The following is a 17620-nucleotide window of genomic DNA, read 5'->3' on the forward strand; positions in this document are numbered from 1 at the left end:
TCAAGATGAAGAATCAGCATAACAAAAAATAATATTTGATAATAATATATTTGAACAAATAAAAGGAAAAGAATTAGACCTAAGCGTAGCAAAAAATATTCGAAATACCAACAATAAGAAACTGGTTTAAACGACAAAAAGAAGAATATTATGTAGTAAGTCAAAGAGAACATATCATAGATTGCAAATACACTAAAGGAAAGGACAAAATACCAATAATAAATAAACGAATAATAAATAAAGAAATACAAGATATTAAGGCTAAAAATCCAATTAAATATGTACATTTAGGAGGAACAGAAATACTAATAAAAGCATGTTTTAGAGAAGGAATAGATACACCCATAGAAATATACTTAGCAGATGATAGAATTATACAACCCATAGAAAAAAGTATAATAAGTGCGGTAAAAGGTAACCTCATATACCAAAAATTTTAATTTATAATAAGTGCTAATTACTCAGTAGCAATAAATGACAGAAATATAGATAAATCGTTAGTATTATATTGGAGAATGTCAGGAATAGAACTAGCCTCGGGAAGTAAAATAGTTACAGCTAGATGTAAAAACTTATATTTTTAACGACAAAACATAAAATAACAACAAAAAATTAAATAAAAAAAATAAAAATAGAAGATCCTTTTGAAAGAATAGTCACAGTCATAGACAAGAATGACTATAGTTATAATGAAATTGACATAGAAGAAGATTTAGAAATAATAAAAGAAAGATTAAGTACATCAAAAAGAATAAACATGAATTGTGAAATACCACAAATCTCATAAAAAATGAGTACCTCAAGAAGGATAGATAAAACTCTATAAAAAATCAATGGAAGAAGAAATAAAACTACATCATTACTACATAACGGGAATAATGGAACAACGAAAATATTTAATATTAATAGATACAGGACGAGAAGAAAACTATATTAAAGAGAATTAGTGACGGAAGATAAAATAATAACTATTGAACAATCATGCTCCGAACTACCAAAATCATTAATGTATACCAAAGAAACTACAGAAAAGGAAATAATCATCGGAGGAGTACCAATAGTGATAAAATTCAAAATATATCAAGGAGATGAAAATATTATTTTAGGAATAAAATGGCTAGAACAAGTAAAATCATATAATCTAGAAGACAAACAGTTAACAATAAATTATGAAAATAAAAGAGTAATAATAAAAAGGGCTTTAGTATAATAAAAATATGAAAATATATATACTTGCAAAGATAATAATAGAAGGATATTACAACTGATATTATACACCAATGATAGATACGGGAGCAGAAGTTAATATATGTAAATACAATTGTTTACCAGAAGATAAATGGGAAAAATTAAAAACACCGATAGTAGTAACGAGATTTAATAATGAAGGAAGCATGATCTCATATAAGGCAAAAAATATAAAAGTACAAATATGGGATAAGATATTAACTATAGAAGAAATATATAAGTTTGAATTAACTACAAAAGATATGCTATTAGGAATGCCATTTTTAGAAAAATTATACCCACATATAATAACAAAAACACACTGGTGGTTCACGACACCGTGTAAACAAAAAATAGGAGCAAAAAGAGTAAATAATAAAAAATGAAAAACAACAGAATGGATAAAAGGAAGTGAAAAATTACACAAAAATTAGAAAATATAAAAGAAGAAGACCCTAAAATAGAATTAATTATATTCTCTATAGATAAAGTAAAAATAATTCAAGATAAGTTAGAATTATTATATAGTGAGGATCCTTTACAAGGATGGGAAAAACATAAAACAAAAGTAAAAATTGAGCTAATTGATAATAACAGTATAATAACCCAAAAACCATTAAAGTATAATTTTAATGATTTAACCGATTTTAAGATACATATAGATGAATTACTAGAAAAAAGATATATACAAGAAAGCAATAGTAAGTACACAAGCCCGGCATTTATCGTAAATAAACATAGTGAACAAAAAAGAGGAAAAAGCAGAATGGTTATTCATTATAGAAATTTAAATGCAAAAACTAAAACATATAATTATCCGATACCAAATAAAATACTAAAGATAAGACAAATATAAGGATATAATTATTTTAGCAAATTTGATTGTAAATCAGGATTTTATCACTTAAAACTAGAAGAAGAATCTAAAAAACTAACAGCATTCACAGTACCACAAGGATTTTATGAATGGAATGTATTACCATTTGGATATAAAAACGCACCAGGTAGATATCAACACTTTATGGACAATTACTTTAAACAAATAGAAAATTGTGTAGTGTACATAGATGATATATTATTATATTCCAAAACACAAGATGAACATATAAGATTATTAGAAAAATTTATACATATCATAGAATATTTGGGTATAAGTCTAAGTAATAAGAAAGCAGATATAATGAAAAATCAAATAGAATTCTTAGGAATACAAATAGATAAAAACGGAATAAAAATGCAAACACATATAGTACAAAAAATAATTAAGTCAAATGAACAACTAGATACAAAAAAGAAATTACAGTCATTCTTAGGACTAGTAAATTAAGTAAGAGAATACATACCAAAATTAGCAGAGAATTTAAAATCATTACAATAAAAGTTAAAGAAAGATATAGAATATCAGTTTGATAAAAAAAACCAAATACAAATACAAAAGGTAAAATTATTATGTAAAAACTTACCTAAACTATACTTTCCAGATGAAAACAAAAAAATTACTTATATAATAGAATCAGATGCGAGTGAAAAAAGTTATGGAGGAATATTAAAATACAGGTATGATGACACTACGATAGAACATCATTGCAGGTATTATTCAGGAACATTTAATAATACAAAAATAAAATGGGAAATAAATAGAAAAGAATTATATTCAGTATATAAGTGTTTATTATCATTTGAACGATATATTGTATATAACAAATTTATTATAAGAACAGATAATACACAAGTAAAATGGTGGCTAACAAGAAAAATACAAGATTCGGTAACAACAAAAGAAATAAGGAGATTGATATTAAATATATTAAATTTCACATTTACAATTGAAGTAATAAAAACTGATAAGAATGTTATTGCAGATTACTTATCAAGACAAAGCTACTTAGACTGAAAACGAAAATACAATGGAAGAGATACTCAAAGCCATAACTACACTTTGTATAAAAGTGGACAGTATGGACAACGAGATACAAAAGCTAAAGACTAATGAAGATAATTTGAAGTCTAAAGCTAGTCAGCAGCATGACTATAAAAATGCGGAGCTACGTCGATTGAAAGACGGAAAAAACCCATAGCTAAAAGGAGATGATGGGAAACTCCTTAAAACCCATAACATTTGTTTAAATATAGTTGCAGGTACAAGCAAACAAGTTAGTGATAAACAACATAAAAATGCTAACTTAAACCATCTATTCAAAAAATCATTTACCCAAAGGACACCTAGACATATGTCCATAGAACCACAAACATCTACATACGCAGATAGTTTGCAAAACCAAAATGAGAAAAAGACATATAACTATATCACACGAACCTATATTGAAAATATCCACAAAATCCAAACATATTTAAACCGCAACCCCAGGTCAACTACAAAAGAACCAAACCAGGATTATTTGACACAAAAATTACAAGGATATAACAAGTTAATTGCACAACCGAAAACTAATGCTAATTTAGTAAGAACATGTTACAACTACGGATTGTTAAATACCGTATACACATACGACGGAGAAGAAGTTAATGGAATACCAGAACTACACAAAACATTCGTCACATACAAAAGAGTTACAAAAGGAAATTTATTTTATATAAAATTATATACAGCACCAGCGGAGATATTATACGAGGAAATAAAACCTCCAATACAGGTTATCAAGATAGGATTAATTAAAGATATGATTATACCCGAGGATATCGGACAACAAGAAGAGATATGCAAAATAAAGATACCGAGTTTTTATGCCAACAAAAGGATAATTGGTATATCAACAATTATACAAGAGCTAACAAACAACTATTTAAACGAAAACGCTATATGGAGCTACTATGCAAGAGACCAGCTAATGATTTATTCCAATTCAAGGGAGCTAAGTAAAACAGATATGGATGAAGTCCAAAGATGGATTTTATCACTACTTATGCCAGAAGAATGACCTACGACACGAACACTAAAAGAAGGATTTATTTCGGCAGAATTATTAACCAGATATTACAAGCTAATTGGTCACAAATACCCTGACCATATATGTTCAAAATGTAACGGAGAAGATAATATAATCCCCGACGTCCAGCTGGAATAAAGAGATAAAGACGAAAGTAGATGATAAGAAGATAAGATGATGAGAAGATAAAAAAAAGATAATGAAGATGAGATGCGGACAAAATAAAAAGATGAGATAAGAGTAAAATTATTTGTCTTGTAAAATAGTCAATAAAGTATGGTGTGAATAGTAGTGTGTCATAATGTTAAGTAGTGAGTCATAATAAGGATGGTCATGTGTAAGGGATGGTAGGGGGTGTAATTTATTAGGTGACAAGTGCTAAGGTGAATAGTAGTACATTATTGTAGTGTAGTATGAAAATCCTTTCTATATAAAGAAAGGATATGTAACTTAAAGGAGGCAGGCAATGCCTAACGTAATAAACATTTTCTTAAAAACACTCTCTCCCCTAAAGATATAAAAATACTTAAAAGTGAATATGGAAAAATCTGAAATCCACTCAGATATTTCAGATAGCATGGCTAAGCAAGAGGCAAAGGTATATTGTTCAAAAAATATGCAGAACTAATTTCATATATTCCTGAATATCATATATATGATTGAATAAATTTATGTTAGTTATTATGTATTAGAATTATTTGAATCATGATTTCTAGTTTATTAGCACACTGGAAACAGGGAGAAAACTTCTATACTATGTCATCCTAATGTTGAAACCGGTAGGCGAGGAAAGTCGTTTAGGGGAGTAAACAAAGTTGAGGCACTGATAAGAAAGAAGTATCCGCTAAAGTACGATGCTAGTAGTGACAGGAAAACATGATAAAGATAATCTAGTTCATAATGATCTAATATGAATTTAATCAATTATGAATATAATAGGAGGGAATAATTTGAAATAAAAAATATGCATGATAAAGAACATGACTACTTATGTTCATAATGAAATGATAAAAAACTACGAAACTTTAATATTATATATACTTAAAGATATAAAAATAATTGAATTAAGAAGGATCATATGGGAAAAAATATTTAATGATAACAAATCGGAAGATATATTAAACCAACAATGGTATGAAATAGACTTACATGATTTAGACTACGAAAGAATAGAATGGTACGATTTAGAAATAAATTCAGACTAAAATGAACTACGAATATTTACAATATTGGACAGAATCTATGAAAGATATAAAATTATTAGAACAATTAATGAAGGAAAATTTATATATGTACCAAAGAACCCAAGATATGTATCTAGAATATATCATAAATAATATTAATGAAATATTCAGATTAAAACAACTATCGGAAGAACATTACAATAAATATTATTATATTTTACCATGAACTTCACACCTAATATTAAAGAAATATCAAGATTAAGACACTTAGCAAAAGAATACTACAATAAAATCTTTAAAATAAAATACTCACCTAACACACTACCACCTACCACACTACCACTTTCATGAATGCCTCAACTACCAGTTCCGCACCGAAAACTAAAAGTTAGGTGTGTCTCAGGGATTTTGGGCATAGGCTGGGGGGTACTTATGCATTTTCCCCAAAAAGAATTACAAAAAGTAAACTTGTCTTTGGAAGAATACGAAAGACATGAATTACTTAAAATGGAAAATAAAACTCAAGAATATGGGTGGCCCAATCTTTGATGTTTGGGCAACAATGGTGAAGTTGATGTTTGGTCGAGATAGTGACAACTATGAAAGAGTTGGTTTGGTTCTTGTGGAATCAAACTCAATGAAAGATGAATTAATATGAAGATTTGGTAGGAAGATAATTAGTGCAAAATAAAAGTCAAGATAGTATCTTGGTAGGTGAAATTTAGGTAAACAATAAAATTGTTTCACATGTTTAATCTTGACATTTTTTACACATAGTGATGTCATGGATGACATAAATAGGAAGAATTCATTCCTTAAATAGGTAACTCTTAATTCATTTTCAAATCATCCTCTCACTTGCATTCTCACCTTCCAAGGCATTTGATGTTCTCTCTCTTGTAGTATTTCACTTGTAATCTTTGTAGAGTGAAATAAACATTGGTCCAGTTGTTCTTTGGTGGACGTAGGATCATTTTGATCCGAACCACGTTAAATATTGTTGTTTTTCCTTGTTCTTTAATTTCACGTTTCCGCTAACAAGTCATACATAGAGTCTTAGTTTATTCGGGTTGCAATAGAAGTGTTCCTGTAGTCAGATCCTTCATAAGAAATTTTAAAGGAAAAAATTCTATTGAGATTAGATTGTTTGTGCAAAACTGATGCACTGAAATAAATTTGCGTTTGCTAGCGGGAGCGCACAAATATTAGAGAGTTTGAAGGCAGAATTTGATGAATTAAAATAAATAGTACCAGTTTGAGTAATTGAAATCACATTACCATTACCAATTGTCACTTCCTCGATCCCTTTAATGTCCTAAACATTGTAGAGGGAGTTGGTATCAGAGGTAATATGGTGAGACGCACTTGAATTGAGAATCCAGGGGTCATTCAGCGTTGTTTGTACAACAAAATTTGTTTTTGCTTCAAAGTGGTTATGAGATCGGGAGAGGAAACCACTTGTTATATGCCTAAATTTATCACAAAGTTGACAATGAGCTTGTGAAGATTGGTGTGGGAAGCTGAGCCACTGGGAAGTATCCACCAGATACTGGAAAGTGTTGCCTTGAGTATGCTGCCTATTTTAGGGACACCAATTATTATTGTTGGGTGGGCGCCGATTGTTGCGTCAGAATGGCGGAGGATTTATCACACGTTGAGCGGCAGCTGCAGTGACCTTGGTGATATTCTTCTTGAGGTCCTCATGTTTGATGAGTTCATGAACAATAAGCCTATCAAAAAGTTCCTCATAGCTATTGGAGAGTGTCGTGCCGTATAGCCGCTGAGATCTCACAAAACTCCCGCCCTGGTCCACTCAATATTTTCACCACGAGTTATTCATTATTGATGAGTGAAACTGTTGTGGCGAGTTCAGCGGAGGGAGATCGAATCTCTCGCATATATTCAACAATTGATTTATGGTCTTTGCTGACTCGACTGAGATAGTACGAAGGTTGAAGATGTGGGTGTAGTCATTTAAAATTTATTAAATGATTCAAATTATATTAAATTCATGAACATATTAGTCCAAATAAATAGTATGGATTAATATAATTGAGTTAATTATTTAAATTCAATAAATATGTATTTAATTAAAGCCCGCTCCATAAAGCCCATATGTCATGTCACTTAAATCTGATTGGCCGAAGGGAGTCCTATTCCAATTACAACTCATCTATTCTAAAACTATAAATAAGGGTCCTCAGAATTCAGAAAAAGAACCAAGACTTCTAACAAGAAGCTAGAGAAAGCTCGTGGATTAAAAGCCGCAGATTTCTCTACAAGTTCAAGAGTTCAAGAATTGAAGAAGTCAAGATCAAGATAAAGTTCAAGTTCAAGAACGATCAAGATCAAGACCGCCGAATTCAAGATCAAGCTCGAAGCCCTTGGATTCAACTAGAAGTCAAGATCAAGATAAAGTTCAAGTTCAAGAACGATCAAGATCAAGGCCGCCAGATTCAAGATCAAGCTCGAAGCCCTTAGATTCAACTAGAAGTCAAGATCAAGATAAAGTTCAAGAACGATCAAGATCAAGATCGGATTCAAGATTAAGCTCGAATCCCTTGGATTCAACTAGAACTCAAGATCAAGATAAAGTTTAAGTTCAAGAACGATCAAGATCAAGACCGCCAGATTAAAGATCAAGCTCGAAGCCCTTGGATTAACCTAGAAGTCAAGATCAAGATAAAGTTCAAGTTCAAAAACGGTCAAGATCAAGACCACCAGATTCAAGATCAAGCTCGAAACCCTTGAAATCAACTAAAAGTCAAGATCAAGATAAAGTTCAAGTTCAAGTTCAAAATCAAAGATCAAGATCAAGTTTAAGATAAACTCAAGATCAAGCTCAAGAGCCCTTGAATTATATCTGAAAAGGCAAATTCAGAGGAATCATAGAGATTGTAACACTCACACTTTAAATCAATAAATACAATTGTTGCATAATTTTCTGTTCTTGATTATTATTTTCTCAACGCGAATTTTATTGTCTATAGTGGGTTTGCGATTTGTTCGCAAAGGAAGTGTGAAGTTGATCCCACACAACTTTGGAGATGAGCACAGAAGCTACAGTGGATGCAATTGTGGCATTAACAAAGGCCATGAGAGCAATTGGATTATTTTGTCCTAACGAAACCAATCCTTGTACTTGGGGCTGGACGTCTCAAGTCCATTAGTTAAGACATTTCAGGGCCACTATTTCCAGCTGAAGCAGAGACTAAGACCCCTTCATCATGGCACCAAAAGAAGCTATCACAATAGAATCTTGATACAATGGAATCCTAACCCACCCATAAGAAATAGTCAGTATGTCAACACCATCTGCAATAGCTTGATCCATTGCAGCAATTTAATCAGAAGTAAAGGTTCCTTCTTCAAAGCTAAACTTATACATAGCTATCCTAGCCCGTGGGGCCATACCTCTTATTGTTCCAGTACCATATCCAAAATATGAAGCTTCTTTAGCAAAATTACGTGCAGCAATGGAGGCAACATGTGTGCCATGCCTCTAGTAGAGCCGTCAAAATGGGCCAGCCCAGCCCTACCCCGCTCAAGTCCTGTGGGCCAAAGAATTTGATAGGCTGGGGCGGGCCTGCCCTTCATTTCAAAGGGCTATAAAATGGTCGACTCGGCCCAACCCCAGAAGGGTCAAGGGCTGGGGCGGGCCAACCTTTTTTTTTTATGTGAAATCAATGTCACAAACAATAACATTGTTTCAATAATTCTAAATAAAAAATCTAGCAATAATTATTTAAAGAAAAATATAATAATCTCTTAAGTAAATAATATCTGAAAACAAACTAGTAAACTAAAGAACACTTCTGACTAAAACTTTAGTTAGCAATACATAATTATTTAAAGTATTTTGTTAAATGAAATCAAGAAAATTGTTACATGCGTGAAAATTGTCCAATGTCTTAGCAGAAACGAGACGACAATAAAACTATAAGAGTAAAGAGACAGAGAATTGTAGTTCAAGAATTTAGATATTAGGGCTTAGGGACTTAAGTTTTTAAGAGTAATGGCTTTAGAATTTATAAGGCTTTAGCCTTTTAAATCTTCACGTACTAGTTGTCTAGTAGTACTAATCTACTATAGCCGTATAGGTTAGAGGTTACATTTAAGTTTTCTAGTTTTTAATATCTGTTTTAATTTAAATAATTTGGCCCATGGGCCAACCCCGGGCCCCCCCGTTCAATCCTCAAGGGCTAAGGGCCTAAAAGGGTTGGGCTTATAAGCCTCGGTTTTAAACGGGATTGAAAAATCATATCCCAACCCTGCCCCAATAACGGGTTGGGTCGGGCCAGCCCCATGGGCTAAGCCCTTTTTGACGACTCTAACCTCTAGTATCCCTTGCAGAATTCATGGAAATAGTCATAGTAGGATCATCAGCCAAAATCCGGCATAATTTATAAACATGACCTTTAACTTGGTTTCAGCTGAAAACTATGACATTTAACTTTAGGTGTGCACAAATAAACACATAAACTTGTACAAAATTGAACAAATAGACTCATGACACTCTACATGACAATTTTGTGTCCTACATGGCGTCCTACATTTATTATGCCACGTGGGACACGTGTGTCTATTTTTTCAATTTCATACAAGTTTAAGTGCATAATTGTGCACTCCCAAAGTTGGAGGGCATAGTTGTCAGCTGAAGACAAATAAAGGGTCATGTTTATATATTATGCCACCAAAATCACCTTACTGAAATAATTATCCCCAAGAATGTTAAACCATATTTTTGTAGTCTTTTTTATATTAGTGAATTGGTCATAGGTAGTTCAGTTCATCATTAACATCCCGGGTGCCATAATATCTAACTTTGCAACTCGAAGATAGCTTAGAGAGGGACCTCTCGAGGAAAATGCAGAAACAGCTGGAGCATGCTTTACATCAATACGTGTTTCCACTGATGCTGACTTTCGGTTCAGCACTTTGTTTGCATAGTCTACAACTTTTTCCAATCCTTTGCTGCTAATTACAACTTCAGGGTTTCGACTCTGAGATAGCATCCATTTGATCAGCGACTGTTAAGTCTTCTTGTGTAGTGCTATAACAAGTTATGATGCTACATGCACTCCATTCTTTTAAGGCCCCATTTCAGGACCATTATTCCCAGATGAAGCAGAAACTAAGACACCCTTCATCATGGCGCCAACAGAAGCTTGGTCCATAGCAGCAATTAAATCAGAAACGAAAGCTCCTTCATCAAAGCTGAACTTATACACAGCTATCCTAGCTCGTGGCACCACACCTCTTGCTGTTCCAGGAGCATATCCAAAAGATGAAACTCCTTTAACAAAACTACCAGCAGCAAAGGAAGCAACGTAAGTGCCAAGACGATAAGTGTCTCTGGCAGAATTCATGGAAATATTCATGAAGGGCATTGTTATAACATGAAAGTTCAGAGATAATCCATGAAATACTTCCAACGGCTCTGTCGAGTAGATAATGCAACTGGAACAATTGCCAAGCAGTAAACTGTCACTTTCTAAGACTATTTTGTTTGGAAGAGAATAATATTGAAGTGGAAATATACTACACAAACATAATTTCATTTTGGTAAACCAGAGAAGCTATATTAATAACAAAAACTACAGAGAACCGAGATGTGGCTGAGCCATGGTAGTTTGTGGTTGTTGGGCCACTATTCCACCAGCAGTATTTACAGCAGATACAAAAGACCTATCACCAGCATTACTACAAACTGTACTACTAATATCATACATAGTAGAAGGATTATGATGCATACATAGCATTTATCCTCCTGACGGATGTGGCACCAGTTTTATCGTCAAGCCAAAGGTTCTCCGATGATGGTGGCATTTCCCAAAAAAGCTGCATAGTAATAGGATTTTCAATAGTGGCAGTGGCCATCGATGCTAGTCTATTAGTAAGTCAATTCTGTTCTCTGTAGATGTGTTCAACCTGCAGGCTATTCAGCTTCCGAAGGTCGCACCTGCAATCATCCAAAATGACACAATTATGTTTGTTAGGACTGTGAAGCTGACAAACTACTTCTGTTGTGTCAATGTTGACTTCCACATACCAAATTATATTTGAAGTGATAGATTGAGGTTCCAATTTATACCTATTAACAATTATCAAATAATAGAGCTTATATAAGAGATAAATATAATATAGTCAAGGATTTTGACGCTAAATAAAATATAAACTTGAAAAATCTTTGACAAGTTGTGAAAAAGAATTGGCATAAACAGGCACTCAAACTTGGCTTCAGTTGGCAAGTAAGTTGTACTCCAATCTTTTGAGTAAGCACATCAAGACACCTCAACGTGTCACCAACTGTGTTAGTTGAATGCTCTAACTTACAAAATGATCATCTAAACACCTCCAAATGTATATGTCATGTCAACATCAAGTGTCAATGAGACACAATGAGGATGAATTAGAGTGTTCAGTTGTCAGTTGAGATCAAGTTCAGTTGTCTACATGTGAATTCTCAAAATTGGAGTACTAAGTTTGAGTGTATATTTACATATTATGCCAATAGAACTCTATGGACATTAGTGAAGAGCTTCTTTTTTCTTTCAAGAAGTTCTTCAAAGAAGTGTTTCGGGATTTTATTTTTTTCTTCCCTTTTTGGCCTAGAGGATTTTTTTTCAAGCTGCTTGTTCATTGGAGGATCTACAAGCTTGTAAATATTTACCTTTTGAAGCTTAAGCTGGACAGCTGACCGAACATTATGAGGAAGTGGATTGACAACTTTTCTAATTACTTTGATACTTGACAATGCGTTTGAAATTGCCCTCTTCCTCCTCCTAATCTCAATGGGAATGCAGGAGTTTGAAACCCTCTTAGATGGATTGATACCCCTTTTCGGTGCCAGACTATTTACAGCTTCAGTCAATGCATGGATACGATTAACTATTTCAGTATGTCTTTCATTGCAGCCCTTGCATTGACAAGTAAAACATAAGCTAGAGGAGGCAACACCAACAGATGTTTGTAGCCTCGATTTGTATGGAGGTGTTGTTGCGCGCGGTCTAAATGGTGTGAATCCACCATATTCACTAACACCAAAATCACCAATGTTGTGACCATCATCATGGTCAATTCCTTTTTCAGAAACTGAATAATGAGCAACATCATCAAGCTCATCACCACCACCACTACCATCAAAACCACCACCGACATCACCTACGGGATCACCAACAGCACGAACAGCCTCCTCACCACCCCCCAGTGCTTCCCTTTTGATGGATGTAGCTCCATCCAATTCTCTTTTAATCCTATCAATAACCTTAGGATCAGGTAAAGTTCTCACAAATCCTAAAGTAAGAAGGAATGGCATCGTTGATTCTAGCTCAGTAGGGATAAGCCACGGATGCACAATCTACAATCAACAAGTAGATATATTAAAATAGTATTTGAATCATGAAAATCAATCAATAATTAAAGAAATCAACACATGTATAATCAAAAGTGTTTAATATGTCAAAATTATGTGCAACAAATGTTGAATCAGCTTTATTATTTCACAGATTTGCAATTTGCTGCAATAGACTACACATTTGGTGCACATAATCTGTTAGAAGAACTCAAACAAATATTTAATATGTAGCAACATTTAATAGATCGATTGCTACATATGTCCTTCAAATTAAGTAAAATCTACATAAAAGAAGACTTGCTGCATCATCAGGAGGGGTGAACAAGTCAACAGCATTCACTTTTATGTTGTTCTTGGCAGACAACCATCTAAGGATCCTTGGATAAGAAACCTTTTCAGAGTAGTCCTTGACTTGCTGTCGGAGGTGAGGAATGGCTTCAAATGCCCAAGCCTAAATATAATTATGCCAATAAGCAAATCAGAATAATTATTCAACAAAAAATGAAAGATTAAAGAAGAAAATCATAACTTTACCATGAAAGCCCAAGGAAAACCATATAGATTGATTGTTTTGGGTGTTAACTTTTGCAACAAATATTTTACAGTTAAATTGTAGCTTTCGTGACCCCATGGATAGTTGTTGAATTCCTCACGATCCCGAGATAACTTTAACAAACTAGCTGGTATGATTTGGTTGGTGTCTTTGGCCCATAGAATAGCATGCACGAACCAAACTAAGCACAATGACTCTTTGTGCTTCCTTGAAAGTGTTTTAGACTCCAGATCTTTGAGCAAATTTGTGCTTTTGTAGCTCTTACCAACAATGTCCACCAAGTCATCATCATCAGCTATTTTTTCTTTGCCTTCGACTTTCTTTGTTTTGTTGGTTGTACTCTTTGGCTTAACAATAGGAAGAGGCTGAACAGCATGATGACATCTAAGTCCAGTAATTATGGCAAATTCTTTAATACCAAAACATATTGGCATGCCACAATAGTTTATCCAGATCTCATCTTTTTTTTCCTCATCCTCATATAGAATCCTACGTTTCAAAAGACCATAGACCATAGTCATTTGAAAACGTGCATTATTATTCTCAGGAAGATCAAGATACAACCCAAAACAGCTAGACCTAAAGAAAGTCTCCAACTTTTGCTCCTTCAATATCACCTTGAATTTATCAAATACTTTTCCCATCACAGATTTAACAACAGAATCACCAAAATTTGTATCATCATCAATGGGCATCTTCACTTGAAACTTGTCAATACTGAAAGTTTTGACAAATCCAGGAGTTGAAGGGATGCTATGTTGGACTTCTGATCTAAAATCAACATCAGTCGTCGACCTTTCCCCTACTTCTTTCCCTATGGCTCTAGACCTCGAACTACTTTCTCCTCCTCCTCCGAGAGCTACTTCCTCATTTCCATCTCCTTGCACTACTTTCTCATTTTCCTCTATTTCAACCACTTCATCTTTTACTGCATCTACAACTGGAAAAAAATGATTTCTTTGAGAAAGGGCTTCATCGGCAAGTTGTTTCGATGGTGTTTGTACTCTAGGTACTTCACTCATTCTGCATGAAGTTGATTTTTGTTCCTTTCTTTTGACTGAATTCATTTTATCTACAAAAAATAGATAAACAAAAAAGGTTTCAATTGATTTGTGCATCACTCAAAAGAAGAGAAAACATAAAAAATATAACAAATATATTATTCCAACATATAAGTCATCTATTGCAACAGATTACTCATATGTTTCCAATAGATCCTACCGTCTTCTATTGGACAAAAATAAAACCAATGCAAGATCTTTGTTTTATGTCATGGAGGACAATAACCACAACAAAAATAAATCACTTTTACTACACCTTTAACAACACCAAATATAATAATAACAAAGAAGTATGCACTAAAAGATATGTTACAATCTCTAAACAACAATCAAGATTTTATCCAACAAGTCATTTGTCATTTCACTACTTTCATAACAATGTTCAAGAAAAATAACAAGAAAATTTCTTATTACAATGTTCAAGAACAAGGTATACACCAAGAACAACAACAAAAATTCACATTTCTTAGCAAAAAAACAAAATTTCACAACTTTCACAACAATGTTCAAACAACAATGTTCAACAACAAGAACAAAAATTTACTTTTCACTAAAGATACACACACTATTTACAAAATCATTAACTCTAAACTTAACTTTGAAGAATCTTCCTTAACTTTTAATTGACCAAAAGCATTATTTTCAAAACACTAATTTTTTGAACTCATTTCAATACATCATTGTACCCATTGTTGAAAGTATAAAATATAATAACAAGTGTTCACTAAAAGTTATGCTAGAATCTCAAATAAAAGTTTCCCTACTTGAACAAACAAGTTCAAGAAGAAGAACAACAACAACATAAAATTCATATTTCCCTTGAGAAGAACATTGGAAGAGAACAAATACCAAAAAAGTTGGGGTTTCTTTCTTAAGCATGAAACAACAAAATTATTAACAGACTTACACTCACAGTTCTTTTTCATTCATCCAAAAGAAATTTTCAAAATCTTAACTTTTTGCACAAGCATTACCTAAGAAGAGAGAGAAATTGCAAATTAGAAATGAAGAATGGAAATCTAAAAGTTTGGCTTTTAGCTTTTTACTTTTTGGCTTTTACTCCCTCCATTTCATATTAATTGAATAATTGAGGTGTTTCACAACTTTTAAGAAAATAAGATTAAAACATAAATTAGACTTAATTTTTTATTTTATCCTTATTAATTATTATCAAAATTATGATTAAAATAACTAAACATTAATTAATAAATAATTCCAATACTAACTAATGAAGGGTAAAATTGAAAAAACATTTTAAAAGTAATCTTGAAAATTGAACAATTAAGTTAATTTAAAAAATAAAAAATATCTCAACAATTCAATTAATATGAAATTGAGGGAGTAACTTTTAGACCATCTCCAACCCACCTCTATTTTACTCTTCATTCTCTACATTTGGAGAGTAAAATAGAGAATGGACACTCCAACCCACCTTTATATCACTCTTTATTCTTCATATTTAGAGAGGTGAATAGTAGTTCTCCAACTATTTCACTTTTTGAATATTTTATTATTATTTTTATTACTTTCTAATTATCATATTATTTTACATATAATGTCACTAATTAAATATCTAATATTCATACTTCTTTTTAAATGTAATATAATATTTTAAAAAATATTTTATTTAATATATACTACTTTCATCCCGAATTAATAGTATTTTAATTTTTTCTAATTTTCATCGATAATATAGTTTGATTTTATTATTAATTTTCACTATAAAGAATACACAAAATTAAAATGATAAGATGAATAATTTAAAAATAAAACACATAATAATATGATTACTTAAATATAAGATAACAATACAATACAATACATAACATAATAATTAATTCGCGATGAAACAAGAATCATGCCGAAAAGATGTTGAATGTACATTCAGAGTTTTGCAATCACGTTTTGCAATTTTTGCAGGACCGTCGCGTTTTTGGAGAAAAGAAATGCTACATGATATAATGACTACATGTATTATATTGCACAACATGATAATTGAGGATGAATGTGATCTTAATGCACCAATTCAAGATGTCATAGAGGCTCCAACTCCAAGGACAAAAATGGTGGTAGATCGGATTGAACAACTTTTAGATAGACATAAAAAAAAATTAAGGACAAAAATGTTCATTTTGAACTATGTAATGCATTAATAGAGCATTTATGGGAGCATCGTAATAATTTCAAAAATTGAGTGTTTATGTAATGTTTATGTAAATGTATTTCACTTTTATATGAATTTGTCCATTAATTTGTATATTATATAATATTTTCTTGCATTTTATGTTATTTAAAATTTAGAATAAAATATAATTTTATATTAAATAAAAATTTGAAAAAGTAAAATTTTATATCACATGAAAATTATATAAAGTAATTATTGGCAAAATGAAATAAAGGATTTATATTATGAAATAAGAAAATAAGAATGAAATAGAAATAATAATATAATATTGAAATATTCCTTTTTAAAGAGTAAAATAGAGTATTGGGTTGGAGCTGGTTGTCTGTAAAAATAGAGTACTCTATATTTGGAGAGTAAACTAAGAGTGTAGGGTTGGAGATGTCCTTATGTAGTTAAAATTATTTTTTAAGCTACCCAAACACTTTTAAAATTAAAAAAGAATTTAAAAGTCAAAAGTCATTAAAAAAAATAAGTCAATCCAAACACCTATGGCTTTCGTTTTTTTTTTTTTTTTGAAAAATTTTACAAATATTTAAAATGTTATTTTTCTTGCAATCCACAATTAGCTCTCACCATCATACATTAAATGTTTTTTAGTGAACATATAATGAATAATATTTGATTATTAAGAAACAATGAATATTATATATAATGAATTTAATTTTACAAGGAATCATTTAATTTTTGAATTTATTTTACAATGAATTATTTAACAAAAAAATATATATACACATACATTGTACTTTATGAATAATAATTTTATTTATATGAATTCAATAAATATGATACATAATTTAGTAAGATACAATGTTTTTGATGTATTCATTGAACTTTATGTATAATAAATTTATTTTTTTTATATAAATTCAATAAATATGATACATAAATTAATAAGATACAATGATTTTGATGAAATCAAAATGAACCTTCATTGAATCTCAAAGCACTCTTTAAATTAATAAATATTATTTTTTAATTAAATAATATATCTATAAAATAATAATAATAATAATAATTCATGATTCCACCTACGTAAACCCAAGAACAAATCATAACGCTATTTAATCAGCTTCTGCTTTTGAATAATAAATACATTCTTTCCAGC

The 17620-nt window shown here is 31.4% G+C and overlaps 1 protein-coding gene across 1 annotated transcript; it reads right to left on the reverse strand.

Moving 5' to 3' along the window:
* Positions 1-11297: 11297 nt before the first annotated feature.
* On the reverse strand, positions 11298-14343 carry LOC125818387 (uncharacterized). Its single transcript, XM_049497910.1, has 4 exons — positions 13251-14343; positions 13018-13167; positions 12033-12719; positions 11298-11321 (listed from the first exon to the last, which is right to left on the reverse strand). The coding sequence occupies exons 1-4, from the start codon at positions 14334-14336 to the stop codon at positions 11298-11300; spliced, it is 1947 nt and encodes a 648-aa protein (XP_049353867.1). The 5' UTR covers positions 14337-14343.
* Positions 14344-17620: the final 3277 nt, after the last annotated feature.

The sequence above is a fragment of the Solanum verrucosum genome, unplaced genomic scaffold, assembly GCF_900185275.1.
Source record: "Solanum verrucosum unplaced genomic scaffold, falcon-dt-bn FXZP01000253.1, whole genome shotgun sequence".
Lineage (NCBI taxonomy): Eukaryota > Viridiplantae > Streptophyta > Magnoliopsida > Solanales > Solanaceae > Solanum > Solanum verrucosum.

Bases quoted from the DNA above. Each gene is read 5' to 3' on its own strand.
- LOC125818387 (XM_049497910.1), bottom strand. From the start codon at position 14,336: ATGAATTCAGTCAAAAGAAAGGAACAAAAATCAACTTCATGCAGAATG. The intron at 13,168-13,250 runs GTAAAGTTATGA...AATTATATTTAG, and splicing joins GTTTTCCTTGGGCTTTCATG to GCTTGGGCATTTGAAGCCAT. The intron at 12,720-13,017 runs GCAAGTCTTCTT...TGTTGATTGTAG, and splicing joins TCACCCCTCCTGATGATGCA to ATTGTGCATCCGTGGCTTAT.